Raw genomic sequence first — 27,292 nt, forward strand, 5'->3', positions numbered from 1 at the left:
ACGTGCTAGAACAAATATACCCAAAACTGTCTATAAATGGAAAATCTGCAAACATTCCAAATTAATGATAAAAAGAAAAAAAATTTTTTTTTTTTTTTTTTGGTGCAACATTATTAAAAACAATCTAAACCATACAATAAACAATAAAGTCCCCAACGTTAATATGTGGAAAGTCCAATACATAAACCAAGTGATAAAAATATATAGAAGAAGAAAGAAAAAATTTAGAAAAAATTATTTTGATGTGTCCCTCCAATAGAAAGGCGGTATTCTCAGTGTAGCAAGTGTTCCCCGTCTTCCACTACACCCCCACTCGTGCCCTCACTCACCATCTATTGAAGGGACACATTAAAAGAATTTTTTCTGAACACAAATTTTTTGGGACATTGTTTCATTATATAATAATATTTTTTCAGCTCATTTTGATCACTTCTATATATTTTTATCACTTGGTTTATGTATTGGACTTTCCACATATTAACGTTGGGGACTTTATTGTAATGGTTTAGATTGTTTTTAATAAGTTTGCACCAAAAAAAAATAAAACATTTTTTTTCTTTTTATCACTAATTTGGAATGTTTGCAGATTTTCCATTTATTGTCAGTTTTGGGTATATTTGTTCTAGCACGTTGCACTTTATTGTATAGGATATGGTTGTTGGAGCTTTTCACCCATTTTTAACTCCCCTTTTTTCACCACATTTGTTGCACTTAATAATTAATTTTTTTATACATGAACAATATCCAGTGAACATTAGCCTACCCTTACTGCGTCTGCGGGAAAACACAACAAAAGCGCAAACTGAGTATTTGCTACGTTTTGCGCTTTCCTGCTGCCAGCGGTCAAGACGTTCCTATCATGAGCACAATTCTTCTGTACAGGAGGCCTAAAGCTTCTGTCAGCCTTCCTCTCTAGCTAAGCCAAGACATATTATCATGACTGGGAATACAGAAAGACACAGAGGGAGAATTTCCAATAAGTAACTGACAGCTCTGGGCTTCAACAAAATGGCGGCCTTCAGTAAGAAGAAAAGAGAGGCAATGTTAGAGGCAATTTACAGCACACACTAGTTTTGGTAGCATAATTATGTGGAATGTATGTTTTGTTAATGGACATTAATTGTTATCAGAAAATTATGGGTAAAGTTCTGCTTTAATGGTACTCTGCCTGGTGCACACTGCAATAAGGAGTTTTCTAGATGTTAAAATGTTAAATTTTCTATATTACATCATAAGCTAAAATTAGAAAATGAACATTTCCTTCAATGTGTACTTACATGTGACCAAGGTCATTTATCTTACCAAATTTATGGTCCTTTTTTTTTTTTTTTTTTACAGGCCAAGGCTGCAAGCACAAAGAAAATTTGCCCAATCCCAGCCAAACAGTCCGAGCACAACCCCCATTAAAATTGTGGAGCCATTGCTACCCCCACCAGTTACTCAGATGTCTGACCTCTCTAAGCGCAAGCCCAAGACTGAGGATTTCCTCACATTTCTGTGTCTCCGAGGTAAGAATGTTCAACCTCTTTTGCTTTATATACAAAAATAACATTGCTATTTGCAAGAATATCCCTCTGATACTGTCCCATTCCAGGGAAATGTAATTTGAGAAGAGATGTAAAATGCATATGTAGAGGTTACCTTTAACTGCTTCCTGCCTGCGTCGTAAAATGACGGACTGGCGGGAACCCTATTGTTCTTGGACGACGTCATCCTGAGAACACACTTTGCATGGCTGCTCGGTGCCACGCTCCAGCGCAATCAGTCATCCACTGCATCCTCCGGACACAGCGGATGACCGATCACTATACCAGCCAGTGTCATGCAATCGCTGTGACCAATCACAGCAGACCACGTGACAGTTGTAAACCATGAATGGCTTCCTTTCATGCCATTCATTGATTACAATTGTGTTACTAGCTGTGATTGGTCACAGTGATCACATGGTGCAAACAGGGCCAATCACAGCCCATTCGTACCATGTGATTAGCTGTGACCAATCACAGCTAATCGCAAGAAAATACAGTGTGTACACACTGTCATTCTGTAAAAATATTTGCTTATAGCAATGAGATTCACTGCTATAACCAAACATAGTATATCCTAATCAACTCCCCAGAGTGGTAGTGTTACTATGGTAAAACTGCATTGCTCTGGTCACAGTATGTTAAAAAAAAAAAAAAAAAATGAAAGAAAACCTAATTTAAAAAAAATGAACTCTTTTTTTTTTTTTTTTAACTGCATATTGTCACCAGTCAGTGTCCCTGGTCACCGCCACAACAGTTATATGATGATACTGTACTGCACTGGTGACAGTATGTAAAAAATGTGAAAAAAAAGTCAGATCATTCTCTAATTATGGACCACCACTTAATGGAAACTGAGAATGTGGTTTGGATTACTTCAGATGGGACAGTAATATTTATCCACAATATATCCCAGGAAATATATATTCCTGGATTGTTTGATTCTGAACTATACATGTTCATGGAAAGAACTGGCCACATTGAGCTCTTCAACGTAGGTGCCGAACAGTCTGCTACTGAGGTCTACTGCTATAGTCTTTTGCCTACTAGGCTGAGGCGGGGGAGATTACTGTTTGTATTGTTAATTGTGCTAATTGGAACACCTTTTGTCTCTCCTAGAAAACCCTTGTGGGATGTGTTTATACTTGTAATAAGGTGTCCGTTGTATTCACTGTTGTAGGGGCCGAATAGTCTAGTCACCTAGGCTGGTTTAAATGACTAGTTAATTATGTTTCTGGTATAGTTGTATTGTTAGGGTAATATGATCAGGAGGGAGGGATGTCCTCCTGGTGTATATAGTTTGTGTGAGTTTGTTCAAATAAACATTCCATGTTCCAGTTTGTAACTGAGCTAGTCTCGCCTAGTTCTTGGTTACGACCTGTGGCTGTAATATCTGATATCTAAAGGTCCAGACTGGAGAAAGCAGTGTACTGATGGAAGCACTCAGTGGAGTGTGGAAAGTGGTTCCATTACAGTGTTGGCAAGAGGTGGGATGCTTCCTGCAGTCTGGGACATCCAAACCTCCATTGGGATTAAAGGTCCAGATAGCAGATGAGGAGAGCTACACAGCCGCCATGGAAGCGGAATTCGGAAGGAGGTTGCAAGAGATGCAGATACAGCGCAGAGGACCAGTATCAGAGCAGGTCCTGCTGGGATGGTATGATTCTATCCACTGCAAACTCAGAAAGGAAACGCTAGCCCATGAGCAGCGCCATCAGGGAAAAATTCTCCCCTCCATCCAGGAAAGGTACTGGTCACAGTATGGATTGCGGGTGCTGTTTTTGGGATAAAAACCACACAAGGATAACTGAGTTTAGCAGGCTGGTCTGGGCAGAGATGCGGTTGGACGAGAGCTATAGGGCCCCTCCAGTGGCATGTATCCCAAGCATGCCCTTGGATAGCAGATGACAACCCAACATAAGGCTTTGGCTACTGCGGCTTGGGACTGTTGTATGTGAAGCTGCCAGGGACCCTAACTTTGGGAGCCAATTAGAGTGGCGTTTGGATGAAATCATAGATTTCATAGAAAAGATACTGAATGTCTCAGAAGTGCACTGGGCACTGGAAGATAGAGTTTCTGGCTGTTCAGGAATGTGAGCTGGAGATCGCCTACAGGCGACTGCTAGACTCTGCTTAGTGCCACAGCTCGCTTTGCCTGGGAATAGCCAGAATATACCAGCTGACAGTCCTGAAATCTCGGCTGAAGTGTCAGTAATGGAGCAGAGTAACAGTGTGCTTTGCCCAATCTACGCCCACAGCTATGGAAGCAGAGGTCTTATGGGGGATGCAGCAAGTGTTGACTGATCGTGACTAACATTTTTCTGCACAGGGCTGAGCTTGGATGCGTCTGTCCAACGGCGGTTCAAGGGCTCAGGAGAAGAGGAAGCTGTCCTCATTCCTCAGACATGGATCACAGAAAGCATGGATTTACTTGACTTTTGATCGGAGGATGTTATGGATGATGAGTCACCTGCCAAAGTGCTGGCACTGGGTCCAAGGGCCACCAGCCCATGCCCTGAACTTTCAGCAATTCCAGAGACTGGGGATTTAATAGACTTTTCTGTAGAGGAGGAACTACCTAGCGAACCTCCAGCAGAAGTCCTGGCAGAAGGACAGAGTACTGCAGACCCCTGCCCCACACCCACGGCAGTTTTGGGGGCTCGAGGTGAGAGGGTGGTAGTTCTTCTTCCCCAGTGGATTTCAGAGATGCAGGGAGGGGAAGCAGCCATTCCTCCTCCCCAACAAAGTATTCATGCACCTGGGAGACAGTACCAGAGAAAGGGCGTCCAATCAACAGGCGGCGCCCCAGAATGATGACACCAACCCATCAGAAGAGCTGGCATCAGGGCAGAAAAACACTGAGCTCTGCCCTGCACCAACATCAACTTCAGCCTTCCTGAGAGAAGAGGCAGCTGGCCTTCCTCCCACAACAATGACAGGGACATAGGATTTCCTGTCAGCAGCATCTGTGGAGTTACAAGAAACTTCTCTAGCTGAAGCACTGGCAACCGGACAGAGGGTCCAAGACCTCTGCCTCGCACATGCAGCAGTTCTGGAGGCCCAGGGTGAGGAGGTGGCGGTCGCTCCTGAGCAGCAGATCAGGATCCAGGTGGAGAAGGGAGAGAATGTTTGTTGTCTTCCCTCCCCAACAGTCAGCCAGAGTTGAGGAAATTGTCTTCCCTCCCCAACAGTTAGCCAGAGCACTGAAGCGCTAACAGGGCAGAACACTACTGGACTCTGCACACAACAATACACTCTGCAGGAGCTCCAGGCAGAGAATGCAATTGACACCTCACAACTGTTAGAGGGACTTTTAAACTAGGCGACGGGGGGGAGGGTCCAGAGGTAGAGAGAGTGTGGAAAAAATTCCAGAGGGTAGTATTGGGGCATTAGTGGTAGGTCGACTAAAGCACCCCAACCCGAGGTAAGTACAGTAACAAGTCCTATTTGCAACTTCAAAACACCCAATAAGGAGATAGCATGCGACCGGTCTAAACTACGTGGCAGGTTCACCAATGCCAGGAGTCTGGTGGACAAGATGGGAGAACTAGAGCTACTGTTGTACAAGGAGGATTTAGATTTTGTAGGAATTTCATAAACTTGGTTCAAGGGTATTCCCTATATCGCAGGGATAGACAGGGTAAAAAAGGGGGAGGGGTATGCCTGTATATCAAAAATGATGTACAAGTAAATGTGAGAGACGTCCTCACTAAGGGAGCAAGGGAGGAGGTGGAATCCTTATGGGTAGAGCTACAAAGGGAGGAAACTAAGGGGAAAGTAATACTGGTAGTATGCTATAGGACCCCTAACCAGAGGGAGGAGGCAGACCACCTATCACAATCTGGATTAGCAGCAAGGATGGGAAGTGTCATTATAATGGGGGATTTTAATTATCCAGACATAGACTGGGTGGAAGGAACTGTGCATTCATCTAAGGCTCACCAGTTCCTAAATGTCTTGCAGGACAATTTCATGGGTCAGATGGTAAATGCACCAACTAGAGACAAAGCGTTGCTAGACCTACTGATTATGAATAATACAGACCTGATCACGGATGTGGAAATACGGGGCAATTTATTAAGCAGTGATCACAGTTTAATTAGTTTCAGTATAAATCGCACAAATAGGAAACATAAGGGGAATACAAAGACAATGAATTTCAAAAGAGCCAACTTCCCTAAACTACGATCCTTGCTAGAGGATACTAAATGGGATAAAATCTTAGGAACAAAGAACACGGAGGAAAAATGGGTATGCTTTAAGAGCATATTAAATAATGGTATTAGCCAGTGCATCCCAATGGGAAATACATTTAAAAGAGCTAATAAAAGTACTGGGTGGCTTAACTCCAACATAAGAATGCATATAAAGGAGAAGGCCTTCAAAAAATACAAGGCTGAGGGATCATCATCATCATTCCAACTTTACAAAGAATGCAACAAGAAATGTAAGGGTGCAATCAGGGCGGCTAAGATAGAACACGAAAGACACATAGCGGAGGAGAGTAAAAAAAATTCCAATAAATTCTTTAAGTACATAAATATTAAGAAAGGGAGGTCAGATCATATTGGTCCCATAAAGAATTATGAAGGGAATCTGGTTACTAAGGATGGAGAGCTGTCGAAGGTATTTAATTTATTCTTCTCTTCAGTCTTCACAAGGGAATCGGGGAGGGGGGGGGCTTCAATAACCAAAACTGCAATGTTTATCCTCCTGACATGTCACAGGAAGCACTCTCACGGCTAATAGAGGACAGAATTAGAAATAGACCTGAAAAACTTAACATTAATAAGTCACCGGGACCAGATGGCTTACACCCAAGGGTCCTTAAGGAACTCGGTCAAGTAATCGCCAGACCATTGTTCCAAATTTGTACGAACAGTCTACTGACTGGAATGGTACCAGCTGATTGGAGAAAAGCCAATGTAGCACAATTATTTAAAAAAGGGCCAAGATACATCCCTGGGAATTACAGACCAGTTAGCCTAACATTGTATGCAAGCTCTTGGAAGGGATGATAAGAGACTATATACAAGATTTTAGTAATGACAATGGTATCATTACCAGTAATCAGTATAGATTCATGAAGAATCGTTCTTGCCAAACCAACCTATTAACCTTCTATGAGGAGGAGCTGCCATCTAGATAAAGGAAGGCCGTAGACGTGGTGTTTTGCTTTTTTACACTGTTCTGTTAATTTTTAATTTTTTTTTAACATTTTTATTGTTATCACAGGGAATGTAAATATCCCCTAAGATAGCAATAGGTAGTGACAGGTACTCTTTAAAAAAAAAAAAAAAATGGGGTCTATTAAACTCTAGATCTCTCCCCTTCCCTCAAAGCATCTGACTACACCAAGATCGGTGTGTGATGAGATGCTTTCCAAATTTCCCAATGGCGCTGTTCATATCCGATGAAACAGAAGTCATGAAATGCTAGTAGCTTCCGGTTTCTTAGGGCATAGAGATGATTGGAGCTGTTCTAATCTCTGATTAGCTCTATGGTCAGCTGATAGATCCACCGGCTGAATTCTCAGGTTCCCCGGTGGGGCAGGAGAGCCCAAGAAAAGCATGGAAGACGATGGGGGGATGTTCCCTCCCACTGCTTGTAAAAGCAGTCTAGCGGCTAATTAGCCGCTAGGATTGCTTTTACATGACAGCCGACTGCTGGCTGATAAGAACGATACCAAGATTATACCTAAACCTGCAAGCATCGTTCTGGTATAACCACTCAAGGTCCAGCAACATACCAGTACGTTGCTGGTCCTTGTTGGGCATATGTTGTTCAGCCTGTGGGCTGAACAAAAAAAGAGATTGATCGGTGGGTATGCCCACTATTAGAATATTGCGCTGCATCCACCCATTTCTAATGATGGGCATACATGCATCGGTTTTTTAACTGTGGTGGTGAAATCACCTCCTACAGTGTTGGAGTCGCTGATTTAAGTATCGTGAGAGCAACCCCTGTTGCTGTCAAAATAAATAAATCCGTGCTGCAGCTGAATGGCATACCTGAAAAACACTGGTAATAGTAAAAACATTAACTCAATAAAACAACTTTTTAATTTATTGCAATCTGTGCCAAAAAAAAAAAGAGTAAAAAATATATGTTGAAGCATGGGAGCAATCTGCCCCTAATATTAGAGACAAATCGCCCCTCCACCCCTGCCCCCATGCTTCGGCATATGTGCTCTCTTTTTTTTTTTTTTTTAAACTGTGATGGTGAAATCACCTCCTACAGTGCTGGAGTCACGGCTTTACGTATTGTGAGAGCAAACCCTGTTGCTGTTGGAATAAATAAACCCGTTCTGCAGCTGAATGGCGTACCTGCAAAGCAAATAAGCAAATAATGTTTAGCAATAAAACAAAGTAACATTTACAGTATAACAGTAAGACATACCATACCGGCAAAGCAAATACAATAAAACACAGTAAAAATAAAATATTACAGTTATAAAATACAGTAACAATAGAGAGCGAACAATAGAGAGAAGAAAAATAAAACGACAACTATTTTTGGCTTTTTTATTTATCTATTTTTGTGGGGGTTTTTTAGTTTTTGTGTTATTTATTTTTTTGCACTTTTATTTTAACTGTAAATGTTCCAGATTGGGGTCTCCCAAAATGTGATGGCCATCTCATCTTTCGAGACCTTGTGTAAGTGTGCCCTAGAACTGTGCAGTGCTATACCCTACACTAATACTCCACTAGTGTGTGATAGCGACCGAAACAGTCATCGATGCAGAGACCAGGTTAGTCAGGACAGGAGGCACAATAAAAGCGTGTGTCACACCTATATCCGCATTTTCTGCAGACACAACATCTTCTTTTGGCTGTTCTTTGGGTAGGGGTACCAGGGAGGACATACAGAAAATGCCTTTCATGCAGCCGACTTACTGCATTTGCATTGGGAAGGTGGGGCACAGCACTGTCTGGAAACAGAAGGGCTGTGATGATCTCTTCCTGGAATTTTAGGAAGGATCCAGTTTGTCCTGAGGCTTTATATAGCACATAAAGCGTTCAGCAGAGCCAATTGGAATAAATATACAGACACTGTTTTATACCAGCGTCTGGCCTTACGGGCAATTAAGTACGGCGCCATCATCTGGTCATTGAGGTACACCCCTCCCACGTTAAGGTTGTATTAGTGGACACAGAGGGGATTCACAATAACACCAGTCATCGTTGGAATTTCGACTGTCGTATCTGCATGAAGGGAGGACAGAACAAAAACTTTCCGTGTGTCCCTCCACTTCACTCCGAGCAAATTATTACATTTCAAGCAGTCTAAGTCGGGAATCTGCAAGCCGTTGGGGAAAGCCCCGGTGATTAGATTGCATGGTGCCACATGCGTCAATTCCACAATCAAAAAGGTGACTAAAAAGTGGCGCGCTTGTGTAATAATTGTCAACGTACAAGTGGTTCCCCCTTTCTGAATAAGGGTCACACCAAGTCCCAAATCTTGACAGGGCTCCCTATGTAGTCTGGGCAGTTGTGGTGCTCCATGTGGCTATCTCTTCCCTCATAAATCATAAAACTATATGTATAGCCTTTGGCCCTGTCACAGAGCTTATACATCTTGACCCCAAACCTGTCACGCTTGCTGGGGGGATAGTGTTTGACAAACAAGCGGCCAGAAAATTTAATCAGGGACTCATTAACGCAGACAACTCAATCAGCAAAAATAAAAATTAAGTACAGCGCTACGTTTAGAAAGAAAGTGAAAAGCAGCCAACACACCTATAGACTCAAGGCAGAAAAGAAACAAAAGTGTGGCGCTATATATCATATCCACAGCTGTGTGTATTACAATAAAGACATAAAAAAATAGTGAATACTGCCAAAAAATGTATGATCATAAAATGGATAGTGTCAAATAATTAATCAGTGTTGATCACATATAAAGTAAATACACAATAATGCTTAATCATCAGATGTGCCAGTGATTAGTAGAAACCCGTGCTGGTTCCATGAGCCAGACACCAAACATAAAAAACATAAAAATTTTAAAAGTCCATAAAAAATGTGTAGAAAAATAGTGAAGAAAACATCAACAGAGTTCAAAGGGGGTGATGCATGGCCAGATGGTATTCACAGAATTTTAGTCGCACCAAATCTGGCGAGTGGGCAGAAGTCGCACCAAATCTGGCGAGTGGGCAGAAGGGAAACCACAAGTGTGCATAGATTGTACATCAGTGCCGGGGCCAACACCAGGAGTAGAGGAGGCTTACCGGAAAAAATTGACCTGAAATGGTGTATGCCAGACAAGTAAAAAAAAGCATAATAACCACTGGTTCTGGGAAATGCGTCTTGTCAGATGTCATCAACAGATGGTGGAAAGAAAAAGGGGGGGTCCACACGGCTTCCTCTCCCATAGGTAATCCAGCATAAGCCAAACGTGTAGTTTTATATGCCATGCAAGGAGCAAACAAAACTCACATAGCGTAATAACGTTTTAAAACACTAGTTTATTAAAATAATAAAAAACAAACTCACATTTGGAAGAACGAAACAGAGCTCAAATATCAAATAGCGGCGATCGTGAGGGGTCCACCCGACATGTTTCAGCTAAGGAGCCGTTATCTGGGGTATGGACCACCCTCACCTCACCGCTTTATAAACAGAAGATGACCCCCACTGGGAGTGTCTACAAACCGGAAGTGCAACAAGTAAGAATCACTTCCGGTTTTCAGGGTCATAGGATGACTAATTGAATAGTTATATTAAGAACAAATTAACTTCCGGTTCCGGCGCCACATGAGGAGGAGGTGAGCAGCTCCAGCTCCCGCACAGCTCCTCACATAACCGGCATTTAAGCCAGCCACAGCACCGGGGGAAACCCCTACTGCCTCCGCTCCATCTCAGGCAGACATGGACCGCTTCGTGGAGCGATCCTACGCTCGGGCGCTGTCCTCGCCCCCCTCCACAGCTCCGCCGGCGGGAGACATAGCGGCTGACACAGCCAAGATGGCGGGCGCTCCGGACACAGCAGAGCGGCCTCAGCAGCAGCCACAACCTCCCCCTGCCCCCGCAATGGCAGAGGCTGACCCCGCATCCCCTGCCAACATTGCCCAGGCTGTAGTGCAACTACTGGGGCCATCACTAACAGCCACTGTGGACGCAGCGGTACACAGAGGGCTGGAACAGCTACACATAGAACTTCAGGCTCAGGCCCAGCGCATTACGCAGGTAGAGGAAAGGATTTCTATAATTGAAGATGACTGCACAGCCTCATCTGCAGCACTTGCACGTATCAATGCTTCATATAGAGACATATGGGACAAGCTGGACGATTTGGAAAATCGTTCAAGAAGGAACAACCTGCGCATCATTGGCTTACCAGAGTCGATCCCAGCCTCCCACCTCACAAACATATGTGCGAAAACCATCCCAGAGCAACTTGGCCTCCGCATACCATGCACTGTTGAACGTGCACACCGTATGGGTCAATATTCTGACACGCGCGCTAAACCTCGGCATGTGATAGTAAAATACTTAAACTACGCCATAATGCAAAAATTTCGTCGCACGCGTTAACTGGTGGTAGATGGCGCGAAACTGCTGCTTTTCGCGGACTATTCCATAGAGGTAATGAAACAACGCAAGGCATTCTCCTCGGTATGTTCCACTCTGCACCGCACCCAAACCCGATTCTCCCTAGCCTATCCAGCTGTCCTCCGCGTTCAAACACCTGAAGGGGAGCAACTCACCTTTCACACACCTGAAGAGGCGGAAACTACCTAACCAACAGAAGCTCCGAAATGGAACACAGCGCCGCGACAGAGGGATCTCCATCGCCATCTTCACAGCATGCATATGGACCCCCCAAACACCCCCGAAGCCCGACCAAACCTCCATACAAACGCAGCCGCTCCACCAACCAGGAAGACCGTTCTGAGAATCGTTGAAGGAATCGTCGAAGGACTCCACATCACCACCTTTTCCACATCGCCATCTTCTAACGGGTAGTATCAACCCATCTCATACCCTTTCTTTCTCTTAAAATGTTTTATTATTACGAGGAGGATGCTATTGATGATGACCTTATAAACTGCCGTACATGCTCCTTATGGAGCACTACCCCTCCCAACCTGTAGCTGAAAAGTACGCAGCTAAAAGTTATGCAGCTATACTGTTATGGTCATGGAACTCAATAACAGAGATAGCCCCCCAATACCTGGGAAAATCTCCTTTTCAGGGACACATGCAATGTTGTAATCTCTTGTATTTTCTATTTTCTGGTCTGTTTATGCCTAATTTTAAGAGGGGGGCCCTCCCCTGTGCGTGGCATACCTCACCATCGATTGCTTCAAACCTGCACTACCTCCTCAGGGGATCCCCCACTAGACTACTCTCCCTTCCTACCCTATACCCCCTCCCCCCTATCCCTCTTTCCTCTCCCCCTAAAATCCCTATCCCCACCCCCCGGTGCTACCACCCTGCCCCTAAGTGAGGAGCTTGCAATCGATGGGAGCTATGCTAACTAGATAGGTGAGACCTCATGTGGAAAAAAGAGAAGTCCACAACTCACGTTATGTATTTCCTTATACGAAATACTGCCTTATTAATGTTTATAATTTGTTGTTGCTTAGAGAAGTTTAAGTTCATGTTTGCCAGCTTAGTTTATATGTCTTCAGGGGCTTTGAGGCGCTTTGATGGCTCTCAAGAGGTAGATAGCACATCTACAAAGGGGTCCCTATACAAACCCCTCAACCAAAACGCTTTTAAATATCAACTATGTCACAGTCTGCACTTGGGAGTCACCTAAAGTTTGTCTCGTGGAATGTTAAGGGGCTCCGCTCCCCAAACAAACGTATGTCTATCCTCAGACACTTGCGTCGTCTCCGGGCAGATGTGGCTCTACTTCAGGAGACACATCTGGCTGCGAACGACCTACAGCGTCTTCGTAAACTGTGGGTGGGCTCCGTTTATGGCTCACCAGCAGTAGGCCGCAAAGCGGGTGTTGCAATCCTTCTACACAAGAATTTACAGCACACTGTCAGAGACGTCAAGATTGACTCGGAAGGAAGGAAACTGACTCTACATCTGACTATAGATGACAAACCTGTAGCACTTACCAACATCTATGCTCCCAATTCTCCTGACACCTCCTTCTTTCAAGACTTAGTGAAATGGGTGCTAACTACACCAGAGACGCTACACCTATTGGGTGGGGATTTTAATTCAGTCATGTCCTCCCTAGCTGATCGCACAGGTTCCCCTACACACAGATCACACACCCATACCCCCTCATCAACTGCATCTACCCTACTGTCACAAGCCGTCGCCTCCATGCACTTTGTGGATGTCTGGCGCTTAATGCATCCAACGGATCGGGAATACACCTTTTTTTCGCCCCCGCACAATACGTTCTCACGTATAGACTATTTCTTTGCCTCCCCCGCCCTAAGCTCCGTAATAAACGCACCAGACATACAAGACGCAGTGATCTCAGACCATAGCCCAATCGTGGTTCATCTAACCCAAACAGCTTGCTCCTCTCCCTCTCCTACCTGGCGCTTTCCCTCCTATTTAGTTGGCAATGAGGACTTTCAACATACACTATATTGTGCCTGGGAGGAATACATCTCCACTAATGGAGCTCACATTACAGACCCTAACCTATTCTGGGAAGCAGGCAAGGCCTTTCTACGGGGTAAAATAATTTCATACACAACACAGTTTAAAAAAAGAGCCAAGCAACAATATACTGAGTCAAGCGAAACCCTACGCTTGGCACATGAACAGCTCACATTAAACCGCACCACAGAGAACATACAAAAATGGAGACAGGCCAAAAGCACCTTTGACCTCTGGGCAGAACAACATGAAGCGGCCAAAACGTCATATTCTCAGCTACATTTTCATAGATTCGGAAACAAGGCTGGTAAGCTCCTGGCCAAGATGTCCTCAGGCCCCAGACGTCCTACCCGTATTATGGCTCTTAGAGCTAAGACAAACTCTCTGGTCACCTCCCCAGCCGAAATTAGCAACCTACTCATGGAATATTACACTAATTTATACAAAGCCGACCCAACTGACTTACCTACTACTGACTTACTGCTCAACAAAATACGTCTACCCAAACTCAGTCACACACAATTAGAGACGATTAATGCCCCCATTACTGTTGATGATATTCGATCTACGATCAAAGACATGGCCTCGGCCAAAGCCCCGGGACCTGACGGATACACCACCGAATTCTATAAAATGACCAGGGAATTTATCCCAGACACCTTAAAACATGTATACGCAGCTATGTGGGACGGAGGGCCCTATCTTCCCACGGGGACACAGGCCCACATTAAACTAATCTCTAAGAAAGGGAAAGATCCCCTATTACCGGGCTCGTACCGACCGATATCATTAATCAATGTTGATGTCAAAATCCTATCCAAAATAATTGCGACGCGACTGGCTCCCCTACTACCATCATTATTACACCCAGCCTAATCTGGCTTCGTCTCGGGCAGATCGGCCACCCTAAACATTCGCAAAGTGTTAATGGCTCTGGAATACGCCAAAACTCACCCCAACCAAGACATTGCCATCATGTCATTAGACGCCGAAAAGGCCTTTGACAATATCAGTTTCTCTTGGCTCTTCAGAGTGATGACACAATTCGGATTCTCAGGACCGATTATGCGATTTCTTTCACAAATGTACGCATCCCCTACCGCACGTCTTGTAACCCCTGACTTTATCTCAGACACGATCCCATTAACAAAAGGAACGAGACAGGGATGCCCCCTGTCTCCACTCCTGTTCAATCTAGCAATCGAACCCCTGTCCAGAATACTAAATTCAGCTGATGGAATCAGTGGCATCACTCTGGAGAACCACACTCTTCGTTCGGCGCTATTTGCAGACGACATACTATTGTTCTCCACCGATCCCATAACAGACTTTGACAGACTCAAACAACTTTTTTCAGACTTCAGACTTTGCTCAGGATTTAGAATCAATTTTGATAAAAGCGAAATCCTACCATTACACCCCCATCTCTCCAGTAAATGGAAACATCTATCCCCCCTGGCCATAGCCAACCAACACATTACATACCTGGGCATTAAAACCATCATCTCTGTACTCTTTAAATTACCCCCCATTGATAACCAAAATTGTGAAGGAGTTGGAGGCTTGGGGATCCTTACCTCTCTCGCTATTTGGGAGATGCCACCTTTTCAAAATGGTGTCTTTCGCACGCCTACTTTACCCAATGCAGACCATACCTCTTCTAATTAAGCATTCAGACATCCAAAAACTCCAGAAAGCCCTAACTGCCTTTATATGGTCTCACAAGAAACCTCGCATAGCGCTACAGAAATTATGTCTCCCGAAGGGCGGGGCGGGATTACCCAATATGCGTTTCTACAACCTGGCATGTTTACTTAGACAGGGCTTAGACTGGCTAACTGGTGGGTCTAAATATTCTAACCTATCCTTAGAAGAGGCTATGGTGCACCCATATGACCTCTCGACCATCCTTCATTCTAATCCCAATACATTACCCCCCCACCTCAAAACAAGTGTAATCATTAAGGACACGGTCATTGCATGGAGAGAAGTAAGAAAATTGCTCAAAGTACCATCCAGCATCTCCAAATACCTCAAAATACAAGGGAACCCTATGTTCCTTCCATCTATCATCCATAAAGCTTTTGACCAATGGAAACTTAAAGGCCTCACAGATGTCTCGTCTCTCTATCTTAGCAAATCGGGCAAATTCAAAACATTTCAAACCCTGATGAGGGAGTACTCCCTACCACCAACTCATGTCTTCTTCTATCACCAACTCATCAGCTATCTTAAATCCTGCTCGGGACCTAGCACCAACCCACTAGAAACATCCTGCATTGATACTCTCATCAAAAGCAATAACTACTCCATCTCCAATATTTACTCTTGTCTCATACAACACCAAACACGGAAGTATGCCCTCAAACCCTTTCAAAAGTGGTCACACGTATTAGATGACGAATCTCTGCCAGAAAAAATCCTTGAGGGGTACAAGACAGCCTGTAACCTTACTACTTCTGAATCTTGGAGAGAGACACAATTTAAGATCATTCACAGAGCTTATTTCCCTTTTCGCTTCAACAAGAAAGACCCCACCCAAGCACAATGTACCTGGTGTAACTTACCTCGCCCCACTTTACTGCACAGGCTTTGGGACTGCAACAAGATTGATGCTTACTGGACTAAGGTGATCACTTACATCAACGAAGTCCACAAAACTCAGTGCACCAAGGACCGCCTATTATGCCTGTTCAGCATACCCCCTTCATCCTCATCGCCAATGGCGGTCTCACAAAATATTCCACAATGGGCTCACCTATGTCTCCTAGTGGCCCGCAGGACTATTATGTCTCACTGGATATCAGCTACTCCTCCTACCCTAACTATGTTTAAAAAAGCCCTGGCATCACTTTTCCACCTAGAGAGACTGGACACCATCACCCTTAATCTCCGATCGACTTCCTGTTTTTTCAAAAGATGGAGGAAATACATTGAAGCCACATTCGCTTCGCAGGCTCTGATCGAGATAATGAACCCATTTCGCTACACGAAATGGTACTTGACAAAAGATCTCACCAACTCCCTTGGCCGACTCAAAATACCCCCCACCCCAGATTCCTTTACTTTTAACCCACCGTAGGATATCCACAAATTCATTGTGCCCCTTGGCATCCACCCCCCCCCATGTTTACTCAAACGCTGCCTCCACTCCTGAAGGTATTTAGATGTTAAGATTTCATATGTCAAGCAAAGTTGCGACTTATAGTGTTGATGAGATGGCAAACATGAACTCCCCTGTCTTCCCTTTCCCCTAATTTTCTTTTATTTCTATGTTTTCTGTTACTTCTCCCTTGTTCTAACCGATATGACAAGCTTGTATTTCAACTATCATGAGAAGTCATTGAATGTTCTAGATTGTAACGGATAATACTCTGTAACTTTTGCTACACTAAGTTTTTATACTTTTGTATGCTATAAAACCCAATAAATATTTTTCAAAAAAAAAAAAAGAACAAATTAATGAAACAGAGAACCATGTATCTCATGTTTCTAAATTAGGAGATTAAAAATGAAAAAATAAGTACAAAAAAACGGTAAGCTGTGCCCTGAATCAGTCCATCTATCAGGAACTGGTCAGAGCGCTAGCCAAGCCTCCCTTTCAGCCAGCCTGCTCCTCAAGCCTCACTCTCATATGTGATGCACTTCCCATCACACAGAGAGGAAGTAATACCACTGCACTCCATAAGGAGGAAACCAAACCTCAATCTGAGGTGAAGTGTCAGCAGAGAGGAGAAAAAAAATCAGTGCACTGAAAAAAGGCATTAGTGTTAAAATAAAAACAGATTGAAAAAGAAAAAAAGGGGATAAAAATTATTACACAAGGCAATGTTAGCAATAACATCATCTTATAAAGGTGATACAAGGACATTCTAATAAGGTTAATTTGTGATCAATATTAGAATCATGGACCATAATATTAAAGGAACACTGCCAATGGGGGACATCAACAGCGTACATAACAAAAATTGCATTCTGAATTAAACCATAATTATACCGGATTCCATGACATAAATTAAGACAACCAATAATCATCTTGTATAGTAAAAAAATAACAGTATTCTTTGTCATTTAGACAATAAGAGAGATCATATTTATATTCAAGCTTGATTAATAAAAGAGTTGATGTCCCACTCCACGTTGATACCCTGTGGAAAATGGGACCCCAACTCATATACCCAGTAGGTCTCTAGACGCGACACACCTCTAAGAATCGACCCGCCCCACCAGGGGGGCACGTACCTATCTATAATGAGGAATTGAGTACCCACAGGGTTCCGATCATGAACCTCCCTGTAGTGTCTAGGGACAGTGTGTTTAGTACTGCCCGCTTTAATGAGATTGATGTGTTCCGAAACCCATGTAGTAAAAGATCTGATGGTCCGGCCGACATATTGCTTGCCACAAGGGCAAGTTAAAAGATAAACTATTCCTGTAGTGGCACACGTGCAGAAATGTTTAATTTTGTAAGTACGGCCGGTCACGGTGGAAGAAAAACTATGACTAGCCCTTCTGCCACAGGTATTAAATTTACAGACCAAGCACTTTTTACAAGGATAAAATCCAATCAAGTTGTGGAAAAAGGATGGTCTCTCTGGTGGGTTGATGACATTAGGTGCTAACCTATTCCGGAGAGATGGAACACCCTTAAACACCACCTTTGGAGTCTTAGGCAACAGAGGTCCCAAGATTTTATCTGTTTTTAAAACATCCCAGTGATTTTCAAAGATTGTGCTGCATGGAGAAAGATGTCAAGAAGGACCATTTGAATTCATCATTCGTTTGTCTAGGTCTATCCTCTAATAATGACTGACGGTCTGTTGCACAAGCACTTTTGATCTCATTATCTAAATCCACAGAGTTATAACCCTTCTTCAGGAACCTATCTTTAAAGGTCGTGGCCTGTAGTCTAAAAGTATCTGAATCAGTACAGTTCCTTCGTAATCGTAGGAACTGACTTTTGGGAACAGATCTGATCCAGGAACTGTGGTGGCAACTATCAGTCGATATGTATGCGTTCCTGTCGGATTTAAAATAAGTACTAAATATAAATGAGGACCCACTTCTTTCAATGACAAGGTCTAAAAAGTGGATTGAGGTGGTACTAGTTTCAAAGGATAAAGCAATACCCCTATCATTGTTATTCAAAGTTGTGAAAAAATCAACCAGACCATCATGACTCCCTGTCCACAGGAGGAGGATGTCGCCTATGTACCGGGCCCACAACAGAAGGTGTGGGTTCTCCATGGCATAGACGACATCCTCCTCCCACTTGGCCATGAACAGGTTGGCCAGGCTGGGAGCAAATTTTGCTCCCATAGCCACCCCTTTATGTTGGCGATAGAATTTACCACCAAACCAGAAATAATTGTGTTGTGTTGCAAACTCAATTAAATCAATAATGAATTCTATCTGGGGTGAAGCAAGGGAGGCATCCCTGTTTAGAAAACAATGTACCGCATCCACACCTTCACGGTGTGGAATGCAGGTATAAAGGGACGCAACGTCCGCAGTGGCCATGATAAGGTCACCAGAATGGGAAACATTCGATAACATTTAATCACATCCTTAGTATCTTTTAAGTAGGACGGCATCTTAAGTACAGATGGCTGTAGGAAAAAGTCTATATATTTCCCAATCTTTGAGGTGACCGAGTTGATACCACTAATTATAGGTTGACCCAGGGGATGGAGAGGGTCCTTGTGGACTTTAGGCAAGTAATATATAACTGGGATGCGTGGAGCAAGGGGGACTAGAAAAGATCTCTCTTTTTTGTTTAAAATACAAGAGTCAAAACCTTTAGCAACTCAATCAGGAATAAATAAGGCTGCAAACTGTTGGTTGAAGTGGTTTAAGAGGGGCTGAATTTTGTGGAGCCGATCGTATCCAGGGTCACCCAGAGGACAACAGAGTTCATTGTCGTTGAAATGCTTGAACCGCAAGATCTGCTCGTATCGCGTCCTGGTCATGGAAGCAGAGGACACGGGCATATGGTGACTTGGGTCAGTGGACCAATATGACCGCAGTGCACCGTAATGCCTATTAGAAGGAATAGGCCCAGAAAGGTCTTAAATTCAGAAACCATAATAGATTTCCATTCTCTGGTAAGGGTCAACTGGGGATTAGTGGCGATGAACTGACCAGCATACAAATTGCTTTGGTCCACAATAGATCTATAGAGATCTTCCGTGAAAAACAGTGAAACATAAAAATCAAGTGACGTAAAATCAACCATTTCCACCTGAATTCCGGCTTGGCCAGTGAATGGGGGAAGTACGGGTGCTGCAGAAGTGGAGGGCTCCCAATTAGGATTGGCATATGCAGCGGGAAGGGTACTATGGGCTATACGGGCCTGTGTTTAAATGCTTGGTGGCTATGGGACACTACTTGTGCTAGCCACCGCACCAGCTTAATCTGCATTTATGGGACTTGCCACATCACCACTTGTTACTGCAGTTTTGGTTTGACTACGACCAGAATGTACTAGGCCAAGAGAGATGCCGCTCTAGGAAGGGTGTCTGGAAATGTAGCTCTCCTCAGAACAGAAACAGCAGGTGCTGGCTAAGCATAGGTAATTGGATGAAGGGAAGATTCTTGACAGCCGCACTCAAAATCAAATGCCTTTATTTAAAAAAAGGAGGTAATAATCCAAAAAGTACAAGCCACAGCAAACAATAGATCACAGGAGCAGACGCGTTTCACACTTTCAAAAGTGCTTATTCATAGTTGAGTGTGTTAAACCTTTATTAGAGGGGTACCCTAAGGCTACCTGGGCCTACTACTAACTGCCCTAACGCTGATTAGTGTCACAAGTGACACCAGAACAGTGATCAGTGAACACTGCACTTGGTGACACAGTGAAAGGAAGTGAATGGGTTAACTGGGGGAGGTGATCAGGGTGAAGATCGGGGGATGAAAAGTGTGCCTATGTGTACTGTGTCAGGGTAGTGTTGGTGCAACTCACATTTAGCTTTCCTCTCTCCTCGCTCTGGAACCATAAAAGATTCCACGAGGGGAGGTGATATCGCTTCCTCTGCCTGTGTTTACATTACACAGGCAGAAGACAGTCTGCCATTCACCAGAACAGATCACCAGGACCAGGCCAGAAATCATTGGCCTGGGCATGGAGACTGATCGGTCCCGATGTACAGCTATGGCGATTCACCCAGGGGAGCCAACCTGCTACAGTATAACTGTGGCGACTGGTCCTTAACTCGTTAAACGACTACAATATAAAGAGGAAGCACTCCTATTGCCACGTCCGTATAATTGAATTGTCAAAAGAAAAAGGGGGAGGGGGGTTTGTTAACAAAGAGCCCCTGGTCGGACTTTAGAGGCACAGCAAATCAGGAAAATCATATTCAAAATGACAATATAGTAAATTTTATTAAATACAAATGCATAAATAACAAAGACATTGACAAAAAATGTAAAAAGCATTGAGGATATACATAATGTTAGCCCAGATGCGTCTACGCGTTTCGTTCTAAAGACTTCCTCAGGACACAGATCCAGGTTTCAAATAATACAGAAAAAATGTCTCACTATCTAAAATAAAAAAACAAAAATACATAAACATGTAATACCATATAAAACCAGATGAGGCTCAATGACCATTACATAAAGGGCAAATACTGTCTAAGTCCACAACATTACCTTAGAAGAGGCTTCCATAGACTTAAATGATTAGAAATCTGTAATTTGTATTTCCGCTGTAGGTGCAGGATTTTATGTCATAAAAATAAGTGACCGTCAGCTAAAGGGGAAAAAAAAGGGAGATCAGGTAAAAATGCTGAGAAAATGCATGAAGACCACCATACAGATAAATAGGGTAATATATACCTGTTGCCATATACCTCCAAACTCTGGGTTCATTCCTAGCAAAGGAAAGGATCAAAAGTTGCCAATCAGCCACCGGGATGAATGTTCACACCACCAAAGCTCCACCAATCATCACAGGGCACAGAAAAGATATCCATTTAGTATTCCATGTGGAAGTGTGTAACACTGGAGGAGTCTACAACTGTATTAACGGGAAAAATCCAAAGTAGGTACTATAGGTCCATATATCTTGCAGCAATAACTGAGTACTTACTATCAATTGGGTTTGATATATTTCCCCTGGAGGGCACAGAGACGCTCATGAGCTGAGGGTCAATAAGCAAATGTTAAATAGTTTGTTTTGGCGTCAAAAAGAGGGGTGGAAACCTAATCCAACTTGGCGCCAAAATCAACATCCCAGGAGCCCCAGGCACATACCAAGATCCCGCAAGAAGGAAGGAAGAGGGCGGGGCTAGCTGTGCCATACAACGCACACACGCAACCCAACAGAAAGGTGGAGCAACCGTTCCGCCCATTCCGGCGCCAGAGCAGGCTGAGTGCAGCAACATGTCCCATCTCCCATCCACACATAGAAAGGGAGGAGGCGGAGCGGCTAGTCAGGCGAACACCAGCGCAAGCGGACCAGAAATCACCGGAAATCCAGCGCGACACAATAAGCACAGTAGCACAGCAGGGTACGCTCAAGGCACCAAACAGCAAAGGAAGCCAAACCATATCCTCAACAGGAACTGGAACGGCGCACCATAGAAAAAAAAAAGGGGGAAAAGACAAGTTGGTCGGTCACTCATGGCAAAACGTATCAGGGCCTGATAAATGGACACAGTGAACCCAATTTGTCACACAATTTTTAGCAGAGACTCTAGAGAATAAATCGGCGATTGTTGCAATATTTTATGTCACACGGTATTTGTGCAGTGGTGTTTTAAACGCAAAAAAAGGGACACTTTCGTGAATTTAAAAAAAAAGCAAACAGTAAAGTTAGCCCAATTTTTTGTATGATGTGAAAGATGATGTTATGCCGAGTAAATAGGTATCAAACATGTCACACTTTATAATTGCATGCACTCGTGGAATGGCGACAAACTACGGTACCTAAAAATCTCCATAGGCGAAGCTTTAAATTTTTTTTTCCGGTTACCAGGTTAGAGTTACAGAGGAGGTCTAGTGCTAGAATTATTGCTCTCGCTCTAACGATTGCGGTGATACCTCACATGTGTGATTTGAACACCGTTTACATATGCGGGCGCGACTTCCGTATGCGTTTTCTTTGCTGCGCGAGCTCGCGGCGACGGGGGTGGTTTAAAAATTTTTTTTTCTTATTTATTTTTATTGTAATAAATTGTGTTAAAAAAAAAAATGTTGATCACTTTTATTGCTGTCACAAGGAATGTAAACATCCCTTGTGACAGTAATAGTTGGTGACAGGTACTCTTTATGGAGGGATCAGGGGGTCTAAAACCCCCGATCCCTCCTTTGTACTTTAAAGTATTCAGATTGCCGTTTTCGTCGATTCTGAATACTGTATATTTTTAAAAAACCGGCGCCATTGGCAGCCGAGTAAACGGGAAGTGACGTCATGATGTCGCTTCCGTGTTTACAATTAGGAGACTGGAACGAAGCCGCTTACGGCTTCGTTCCAGACTGTCACTAGCCGCTGGAGGTGGCGGATTGTTGAACGGGCCTCCCGGTGGAACGGGAGGCCCGGTAAGAGTGGCAGGAGGGAGGATGTCCCCTCCCGCTCCTCCTAAATAACAGCCGAGCGGCTTTTAGCTGCATCAGTTGTTATCCCTGGAAAAAGCCGATCGCCAGCTCTAAAAAACAGTACCGGGATGATGCCTGCAGCTGCGGGCATCATCCCCGTATAACCCCCGAAAGCCGAGTACGCACATCTGCATACGCTCGGCGGGAAGGGGTTAAACAAGCCCTAAGACTGCAATGATTCTAGTATGGTAGTGATCCCTTGCATCTAAGGCCCCATTGGCACTTTGTGTAGAAGGAGTGCGCATTTCTGCTCACAATAATTTTATTAGTGTGTTTGGTGACTACAGATACTTTACAACCGAAGGTTTGTGTGTGCCTAAATAGTTTTGTGTGTTGTGTGTGCAAACACTCTATGCATATTACAAATCATGCCTTTAACAAAGAAAACTTGCTATTTCTCTGTTAAAAGCAATGAGATCAGAGCAGAAAAAAAAACATGATCATGTGATCAGTCTTATAGTTGTGTGCCCTTTAACCACTTAAGGACTAGCCTCGTTTTGGATTTTAGGTGTTTACATGTTTAAAACATTTTTTTTTGCTAGAAAATTACTTAGAACCCCCAAACATTATATATTGTTTTTTTTCTAACACCCTAGAGAATAAAATGGCGGTCAATGCAATAATTTTTTTCGCACCGTATTTGCGCAGCGGTCTTATAAGCGCACTTTTTTTGGAAAAAATTCATTTTTTTTGAATAAAAAAAATAAGACAACAGTAAAGTTAGCCCATTTTTTTTTATATTGTGAAATATAATGTTATGCCAAGTAAATTTATACCCAACATGTCACGCTTCAAAATTGCGCCCTCTCGTGGAATGGTGTCAAACTTTTACCCTTAAATCTCCATGAGCGACATTTAAAAAATTCTACAGGTTGCTTGTTTTGCGTTTATAGAGGAGGTCTTAGGCTAGAATTATTGCTCTTGCTCTATCGGTCGCGGTGATACCTCACATGTGTGGTTTGACCACCGTTTTCATATGCGGGCGCTACTCACGTATACTCACGTATGCTCACGAGCTCGTCCGGACAGGGCACTTTAAAAAAAAATATTTTTTTTTTCTTATTTATTTTACTTTATTTTATTTTTTCACTGTTTTTTTAAAAAAAAATTGGATTACATGTAAACATCCCTTGTAATAGAAAAAAGCATGACAGGTCCTCTTATATATGAGATCTGGGGTCAAAAAGTTCTCAGATCTCATATTTGGACTTAAATGCAAAAAAAAAAAAAAAATGACAACAAAAAAATATGCCTTTAAGGCAAATGGGCGGAGCTCACGTTATGACGTTGCTTCTGCCTTTCTATGGTATGGAGACGGGTGGGGGCCATCTTAGCCTCACTCATCTCCATACCGAGGAAGTGACAGGTTCCGATCGCCTCCGCCGCTACCGACAGCTCCGGTAAGCGGCGGAAGGGGGGTGGCACCTCTCCCGCCGACGATAACGGTGAGACCACCATTATCGGAAACACAACCAGCTCCTGTAAAGGTGGATACCTCGGTTGTGGCAGCAGCTGCTGCCGTTACCGAGATATCCATCTTCAAAGTGCCGACGTATATGTACAGGAGTCGGTCGGTAAGTGGTTAAAGCTAGAATAGCACATTTCTTGTCCAAGAGATGGTTTGTAAGGTTCCACTTCCTACTGTACAGCACTCTGTTCACTGCAGACAGGAATGGAGTGTGATTGGTGAGAGCGGAATTCCAATATTCTCCTTTCACCACCCACATGAAAGCCCAGAAACACCCACAGTAACCCTAGGACACACCCACATCAACCAGTAACCTCACTGGGGGGGGGCAGAGGGGGCCATGACCCCCCCAACATTATACTGTGTCCCCCCCAACATTATACTGTGTCCCCCCCAATTAAAACACCTTTTTCTTTGTATTTGTAGCGGCTGCCGCCGCTCCTGAGGGGGGAGGGCATCCCTGTCAGCTCCTGCGGGGGATTTCTCCCTCTCCTCATTGACACTCTGCATAATGCGAGCAACGCTCGCACAACCATGGCCGTCCAATCTGCTCCCTCCCCCTCCATCCTCATTGGCAGGGAGAGAGAGTGACTTGCAGGAAGCACTCCACCAGCACCGTGTGGGGGGGGGGGCAAGACTCCCATTGTCTCAGTGATAGTGAAAAAACAGACTGATTTCTCCCGTCCGTCCGTAGGACAGGAGAACCAGCCTGTAAATTCTGAAACTAGTGACTACTGCAGCTGAGCCGAGTGTCTATGACAATCTTACACAGCCCTGGGAACACACCCACCCCCTCATGGACGGGAGAGCAAAGAGGAATACAGCTCCTCCTCCTGCCCCTGTTCCTCCTGTGTCTTCCCATCCCGCCCACTCTGCTATCCCCGGCTTGTGGCTATGCCTGAAAGTGAAGGGATGTGTGGGCGGGAAATATGAAAATCAGCAGCTGCAGATTCCTGGCTGTGTCAATGATGCCTGCTTCCAGCCTCGAACCGTGGGTGAGTGTGCACCCTGCAGTACACTGATGAATGAACTGTCCCGTTCCATCCCTCTCCCTTCTCTCCCCCATCTGTCCCCCCCCCCCCCCCTCCTGTTCTTCCAAGACCTTCACAAACTTTCAGTTCCAGTTAGGCTGGCCATAGATGGTACAAATTTATTTCCTGCAACCACAGATTGCAGGACAAGAATGTGCATGATTCCCCCATCAACACAGTCAGTACTGATAGGGGAATCCCTCCTGCCCAGCAATTGTATTCTCCCAACAAACAGTGATTATCACTAGCAGCTGTAGCAACCGCTAGTGATAATCATAAGAGTATCCAACAGACTGGTTGTACCCAAGTTGATCGATCAGCTTGGTACATTCAACCTGCTCATTAAGGGTTCAAATCTCAGCCAGTTCCTGCTCAACCAGTCGAGATTTAAACTGTCTATGGTTGGACTTAGCTCTTAGGCAGCCCATACATCGATTACTATTTTCATTTAACCATTAGGTTGAATGAAAAAAAAAAAAAAGATCCAATTCCCATATCTACACATTCCAGGTGAATGGGGGAATCCTGCCACTGTGGACCAGTGGCAAAACTACCAGGGTTGCTGTCCTGTTCCGGCTATTGACAGCACTGGTCTCTGTCTCCATGGCAGCCACAGCAGCGCAATAGGACTCAATGCTGGTTAATTTATGGGGCTGATGGGCTCATGCACAGGAGGGCCAGCACAATTGGTTGTTGGAAATGGGCTTGGGCGTGTTCGGTATCCCACGTGCCCGATCCCGCCAGGAAGCAGTGAAATATTTCCTGATCCGCAGCTGTACAGTGCATTGTCGGCTTTCTGGCGGGAAAGGGCACGTGGGATTTCAAACACGCCAAATCCCATTTCTAAGACCCCTTTCACACTGAGCCACCCTGGGCGACATCGGTAAAGCGGTGCTATTTTTAGCGCCGCTTTAATGTCGTTTTAGCGGCACTATTCGGCTGCTAGAGGGGGTTAAAACCGCCACGCCACTAAAACGACTGTAAAGCGGCGCTAAAAATAGCTGAAAAGAGGTTAAATCCGCCCACAAAATGCAGCTGCAGCGGCGCTATGCCGGCGGTATAGCAGCGCTGCCTCATTGTTTTCAATGGGCAAGGGCGCTTTAGGAGCGGTGAGTTAACAGCTTCTAATGCGCTCCAATGAAGCTGCTGGCAGGACTTTTTTTGACGCCCTGCCAGCGCACCGCTCCAGTGTATAAGCCCTCGAGCTTTCACACTGGAGTGAATGGAGCCGCTGTTTCAGGGCGCTTTGCAGGTGCTATTTTTAACGCTATAGCGCCTCAGTGTGAAATGGGTCTAATGGTTGTAGACAGTTGAGCTTCCTGCAGGAGCCTTCTCTGACCTAGGCGATGCTACTAGTCAAATCTAATGTTAAATATGATAGTGATTTTATTGATCAAAGCCCATACCTTACAGGCATGGAGCCCACATGGTTGCTGAACAGTGGCAGTGCTGGGTGCATATGGGATCAGTGACACTCACTTGCTGTCACCTGTCAGTCAGTGTCCACTCAGTTTCCCCTGCCTGCATCTGAGAGAGAGAGGGGGGTGGGTGAGAGAGAGAGGGGTCAGAGGGGGTGAGAGTGCTTCAAAGAGGGTGGAGAGAGAGGGGAGAGATGCCCAGTACCCTCCATAGGATGTTCACACTGGCCTGCAGCGGGCAAGGCCCATTCTTCTGGGTGAGGTGATCTGCTCCTTCCAGCAGATTCATAGACCGTGGACTGTCCCAGGTGGGTAGCAGTCCCTGGTTGCATGCGCCTCCCGCCGATCCTCAGGGGGGTCTGATCCGCCTGTCCTCCAGCTGCTGTCAGAGCTGGAAGTTGAGAGGAGAGTGGGTAGCAGTCCCTGGCTGCATGCCCTTCCAAGTCCTCAGGGGGGTCTGATCCGCTTGTCCTCCAGCTACTGTCAGAGCTGAAAGTGTGGGGGAGGTAGGAGAATCCAGGCTCTAGGTGGCCCCACCATGTCAGATATGCTGCGCCTGCTACTCCTCACCTCTCTGGTGGTCAGGGAGCTCTTTTCCCTCCCGGTCTTTCTTTACCCTGCACCTGCCGCCACCGATCCGGGGGTCCCCATGACAAGGGGTTTAAAG

General features: G+C 44.6%; 1 protein-coding gene across 3 annotated transcripts in view; it reads left to right on the forward strand.

Annotated features, from left to right (window-relative positions):
• The window catches only part of JARID2 (jumonji and AT-rich interaction domain containing 2), a 342,752-nt gene that overhangs the window by 196,777 nt on the left and 118,683 nt on the right, over window positions 1–27,292 (forward strand). For all 3 annotated transcript variants that reach the window (XM_073631096.1, XM_073631095.1, XM_073631094.1), the window contains one exon: window positions 1,339–1,508. In XM_073631096.1, coding sequence (XP_073487197.1) covers window positions 1,339–1,508 — 170 coding nt within the window. The remainder of the gene's footprint in view (window positions 1–1,338; window positions 1,509–27,292) is intronic.

The sequence above is a fragment of the Aquarana catesbeiana genome, linkage group LG05 (assembly GCF_042186555.1).
Source record: "Aquarana catesbeiana isolate 2022-GZ linkage group LG05, ASM4218655v1, whole genome shotgun sequence".
Taxonomy (NCBI): domain Eukaryota; kingdom Metazoa; phylum Chordata; class Amphibia; order Anura; family Ranidae; genus Aquarana; species Aquarana catesbeiana.